This window comes from Prunus mume, linkage group LG6 (assembly GCF_029339155.1).
Source record: "Prunus mume cultivar Tortuosa linkage group LG6, ASM2933915v1, whole genome shotgun sequence".
NCBI lineage: Eukaryota > Viridiplantae > Streptophyta > Magnoliopsida > Rosales > Rosaceae > Prunus > Prunus mume.
The window spans coordinates 119,598-125,068 of NC_142703.1; the positions used below are offsets into that span (position 1 = coordinate 119,598).

Consider the following 5,471-nt stretch of genomic DNA (forward strand, 5'->3'; position numbering starts at 1 on the left):
CAGGTTTTTTTGTGACACTAATAGTCCTTTAGGTTATCATCCACCCATCAAAATGGTCCTTCTATTAGTTTCTGTCAAAACTTCCGTTACAATCACGTGCTCAGCTTGCGTTTTGAAATAATAATATCATCATTCCACTCAACCTTCGACCAAACCCAACCGTCAGAACCCTTTCCCTCCATTTCCTCATGGTCCTTCCATTTTGGCGCTCTAAGCTGCAGTTTATAACCTTTTCCCTCCATTTCCTACTCGGGCCCTCCTCTCTATTTGGGGTTCCAGTTGGCACAATTAGGGTTTTTTGGGTATTTAATTGATAAAGCTGGTCTGCAAAAGGAATATCTGGGTTCGGAAGAGTCAAATACGCAATATTCTTCTTACAAAAGTGACTAGATGGATGAGCCCAAGGAGTTCTTTCGAAAAGGGGGGAAACAGCCAAAGTATACAGGTTAGTTTTTTAATCTTTGTTAAAGTGTAAACTACAGCTTGTCTGCAAATGTGGTTTCTTTGTTTTGTGGAACATGTGGTGGTATTTTGATTGTGCAATATTTTTAAACCTTTTATATTTGTCAATGATATCTTTATGTTTCATGTTTGTTTTATTTGGTTTGAGAATTATTGAAATATGTCGTGTACTACTACTCTGTTTATTAGTAGTTGAGTTATGTATCATTTGTTACTTAATTGTTAGGTCTGTTTTTTACCTAATTTTTTTAGGTATGCGATGCTGATATAAAATATAAAAAAGAATAAGATAAAATTAAGTTAAAAGAAGGCTTTTGGCATTATTTAATTATTTCTTCTTGGCAGATCCTGATAAATTTAGTCTTGAGATTCATCATGGAGGCAAACTGATTAAAGGGGGAGGCATTGATGAATATGTAGGAGGAGAGGTTGTGTTTCTTGACCACGTAGATGGAGATAAAATGTCATGGATTGAGCTTGTGAGGAATGTAGAACAATTAGGATGTGAAAGGAATGAGTTAGTTTTTTTTTGCAAGGTGGACAATGAGGATTTTAAAATCTTAGAAAATGATGACCATGTGTTGAAGATGGTTGCAGCCATGCCTAAGAGTAGAAATATGCCTTTGTATGTAGTTAGACAATAACCAGTAAGTCAACCTTGTATGCCAATGAACACTGTTGATAACGAAATACCATTTGTGCAAGAGATTCATGTGGCCCAATCTTTGAATTGGGACGGTTTGTTTATTGATTGGAATGATGACAAACTTGATACCTTTAAAAGACAAGAAGAGAATTCAAGCAGAAATCAATGGCAGCTTGGGGACCTACCTACTTTGGGGGGAAATGAGGCTTTTGAGGTACAACATGAGGGGCAAAACGACAGTGAGGTTGAAGAGGAACAAGATGAAGATGAGGAAGATCCATTGGATATGGACTTCATAGACAGTGACTATGAGCAAATAGGAGAAGCTGAAGAGATTGAGATCGATAATAATATGTTTGAGGAAAATATAGATAATCCGATTGAAGAGGAGCCTGAAGAGATGGGTTTTGCAGGGGAGATTTCGGATCATTTGGAAAACTCTGAGGATTTGCATAGCAAACATGGGTATGATGAATCTGATGTGGATGATGAAGTTAGTAGCAAGAAGAAAAAGACCAAAGTAGTTCCTAACTATCGACAATGGAGGAGAGAGTCTATGTTGAGGAATCCAAGCTTTGATATTGGTATGCACTTTCCCAACAAAAGTCAATTCAAAGAGGCTGTGATTCATTATGGTTGCAAGTTAGGAAGAAAAATTGGTTTAAGAAGAATGACAAGAATAGGGTGAGGGCTGCATGTGAGGAAGGATGTCTATTTGTAATATATGCATCAAGAATTGATGAGTCACCAACCTTGGTGATTAAAACAATGAATTTGGAGCATGATTGTTCAGTTGATCAGAAGTTGTTTTGGATGAATTCAACCTTTATGGCTGAGAAATATTCCAATGAGTTAAGGGCAGATCCTGACTGTAGTCAGTAAAGGGATTTACAGCTGCAATTCAGAGGGATTTTGGGTTGGAACCTTCTTCCCAGCAAATCTATAGAGCTAGAAAGAAGGCATGTACATTGAACAAGTGTGATTTTGTGGATCAATTCCACAAATTGCATGACTATTGTGAGGAATTGAAGAAAGCAAATCCAAGGAAGCACAGTGGTGCTTAAAACAAAGATGGATGGTGATCAAAGAAGATTTCATAGGCTGTACATATGTTTGGATGCTTGCAAGAGAGGGTTTATAGAAGGATGTAGGCCTCTAATAGGTGTGGATGGAGCTTTTATTAAGGGACCACATCCTGGACAATTATTGGCAGCAGTTGGATCAGATGGGAACAATGGAATGTTTCCTATAGCTTATGCAATTGTGGAGATTGAGAATAAGGAAACTTGGGTATGGTTCATCCAACATTTGATAAGGGATTTAAGGATTGAAAATGGTCATGCTTAAGTTTTTATATCAGACAAACAAAAAGGTTTAAGCATTGCAATTGCTGAGTTGATACCCAATGCAGAACATAGACATTGCGTGAGGCATTTCTACAACAACTTCAAGGGATCACATCCTGGATTAACATTGAAGCAAATTTTGTGGGATGCAACTAGAGAAACAACAATCCCTTGGTGGAAATGTCAAATGGAAAGGATGAAGATGGAAAGTGAAGCAGCTTGGAAGTGGTTGCATCCAAAGCCAGCCCAATACTGGAGTAGATCTCACTTTAAAACCCATTATAAGTGTGATATGTTGTTAAACAACCTGTGTGAGGCCTTTAATTCTTCCATAGTGAAGGCAAGGGACAAGCCAATTCTTCAAATGCTTGAGAGTATAAGGACCAATCTCATGATGAGAATGGCAAATAGGAGGGTTGCTGCATTTAAATGGAAAAAATCAGTGGGACCAAGGATTGAAAAAATTGTTGAAAAAAACAAGGTTGAGTCTGGGTATTGCATTCCAATATTATCTGGGGATATGAAGTACCAAGTGACAAATATGGAAGGGGGACAATGTGCTGTAGATCTTGGAACAAGATCATGCTCTTGTATGAGATGGGATCTTTGTGGGATCCCATGTTCTCATGCAATCGCTTGCATTAGTAGAAGAAGGCAAGACCCTTTTGACTATGTAGATGAATGTTACAAAAAGGCTGCTTATCTGAAGTCGTATAACCCTATTATATCACTAATGCCCAACATAGATCAATGGCAAAGACATGATCCTAACCCATTGTTGCCTCCTTTATATAAGAAGCAAGTTGGGAGACCTAAAAAGAAACGTGTCAGAGAGCAAGGAGAGCCACCCGCTGCAACATCAGGAAATAGACTAAGAAAATGGGTTTATGACAGATTCAAATGCAGCAAATGTGGCAAGGATGGACATAATAAGAAAACATGTGGGACCTCTAGCACAAATGCAGCTACCAAACAGGTATAAAATTCTTTTGCACATTTCATTTCAATATAAAAAGGTATAAACAGGTGGGACCTTATATAATTCATAATAATGTTGAGATTTGATTTGCAGCCTCAAATTGGCCGAAAGGACCCCAAAGATAAGCAAGTTAGGCAAAGGAAACAAAAGTTAAAGGTTCTTTCACTTTCATATGTCATTTTCTATGGTCAAAATATAATATCATTTTCTTTGGCGTTTTACTAGTATATTAATATGTTTAGGTGGCAAGAGGAGGCCATAACAGGACAACAACTGCACAATCTCATACATCGATACCAACAGTGGGTTCACAGCCTCCTCTTTCACAACCTTCTTCATCAAACCAAGGCACGACACCACAAACCCAGCAAAAAAGACTTGAGTCTCTAGCAAAAAGAGGAAGACCATGGAGAGTTTGAGTTAGGACTTGGAAGTTCATTTTGATGTATTGTATGGGAAGTTCATTTGGATGTATTTTGTTAGGATTTGGGAAGTTCATTTTGATGTATTGTGTTAGGACTTGCTCAAGATTGATGTCTTTGATGTGGTGCACTGGTTTTTTGAGTACTGATGTGGTTCAATAGTTTTTTAAGGACTCTGTATTTGATGCGCCATTGATAATGAATTTGCAGGACTTCTATTTTTCAACCTCAAGCTGTTTACGACATGCAAGATTTCATTTGAAGTTGCTGTTTTTTTTTTTTGATTGGTTATATACTACAGGGGCGCTAAAATGGAAGGACCATGAGGAAATGGAGGGAAAGGGTTCTAATGGTTGGGTTTGGTTGAAGGTTGAGTGGAATGATGATATTATTATTTCAAAAAGCAAGCTGAGCATGTGATTGTAACGGAAGTTTTGACAAAAACTAACAGAAGGACCATTTTGATGGGTGGATGATAACCTAAAGGACTATTAGTGTCACAAAAAAACCTGAGGGATGATTCATGATAATTTTGTAAACCTGAAGGACCATTTGTGATAAAAAGCCTTTTGTTAAAAACTCAGTGACCAAAAAGATATTTAACCTTTTTTAAAGGGTTAATTTCAATTTAGTACCCACAACTCTCACCTTTAAGACATGTTTGTTCCTGCACTCTCAATTTTAACAATAAAGTACCCTATGTTTGTACAAATTTTGCAATGTGCCTTCGCCGGTAGCTGTAACGTTAAAATTCCATTAATTGTTGATATGGCACCAATTTTTTTTGCTTAATTGGAATAAAATATCAATAAAATATTTAAATTCAATTGAAAAATAAAAAACAAATTTCGCCAAAAAAAAAAGGGAAAACATCTCTCCTTCTCCGACTAAGGCCACCCAAACATCACCAAGTCCCAGCTCCACTACTTAACCCGCCCTAACCACCAAGAGCCAACAGACCAGCCCACCACCCTTCTCTCTCTTTCTCTTGTTAACTATAATTAGTAAGTCAACAAGTTAATTAATAGATTAGTTACAAGTCAGGTGCTTAGCACGTGTATTAGTTAGATAGCCAAGTTGTGTTGTTATTCTGTTCTTCGTTCTTCCATTCTTCAATTCATTCTTTCATTCTTCAATTCGTTCTTCAATTCTTCAATTCGTTGTTCCTGTGTTCTTTCTAGGGTTCTTCCAATTGTTCTTGTTGACAAAATTGTGATTTGATCTTAGACTTCTTTCTCTCTTCAATTTGGGATTTTGTTCCTTTTTCTTCTCCACGTCTTTGATTTGCTGAAATTAAGGGTTTCCTGAAATTTGGGATTTGTTCAAATTAGGGATTTGCTATTTCTCATGGTGTCGTCTTCCTCAATCAAGATTGAAGGTCTCTTGGGTATTGTGGGAGCGATTTCTTCCCATGAGAATATTTGATTGAAAGATTCTCCTTTCTTTTTAGCCACCTCTTTCTCCCTATGAAACCCCTATGCCACATAATGGCTGTAGGCCCCCTAAAAAAAGGCGTGTGTAAAAATAAACATTGAAGAGATTTCAAGAGAAATAAATAATTTAATGATTTGATCAAATAATATACTATGGTTCGAGAGAAAGTAACAGTATCTACT

At 37.1% G+C, this 5,471-nt stretch overlaps 1 protein-coding gene across 1 annotated transcript; it reads left to right on the forward strand.

Annotated features, from left to right (window-relative positions):
* The first annotated feature begins 1,133 nt into the window (after positions 1-1,133).
* On the forward strand, positions 1,134-4,081 carry LOC148915726 (uncharacterized). The gene is made up of 3 exons (XM_089053856.1): positions 1,134-3,430; positions 3,527-3,589; positions 3,676-4,081. The coding sequence occupies exons 1-3, from the start codon at positions 2,642-2,644 to the stop codon at positions 3,850-3,852; spliced, it is 1,029 nt and encodes a 342-aa protein (XP_088909982.1). The 5' UTR covers positions 1,134-2,641; the 3' UTR covers positions 3,853-4,081.
* Positions 4,082-5,471: the final 1,390 nt, after the last annotated feature.

Coding starts and splice junctions, on each gene's coding strand:
- LOC148915726 (XM_089053856.1), top strand. CDS start 2,642: ATGGAAAGGATGAAGATGGAAAGTGAAGCAGCTTGGAAGTGGTTGCAT. Junction 3,431..3,526: donor CAAATGCAGCTACCAAACAG/GTATAAAATTCT, acceptor TTTGATTTGCAG/CCTCAAATTGGCCGAAAGGA. Junction 3,590..3,675: donor AAAGGAAACAAAAGTTAAAG/GTTCTTTCACTT, acceptor TAATATGTTTAG/GTGGCAAGAGGAGGCCATAA.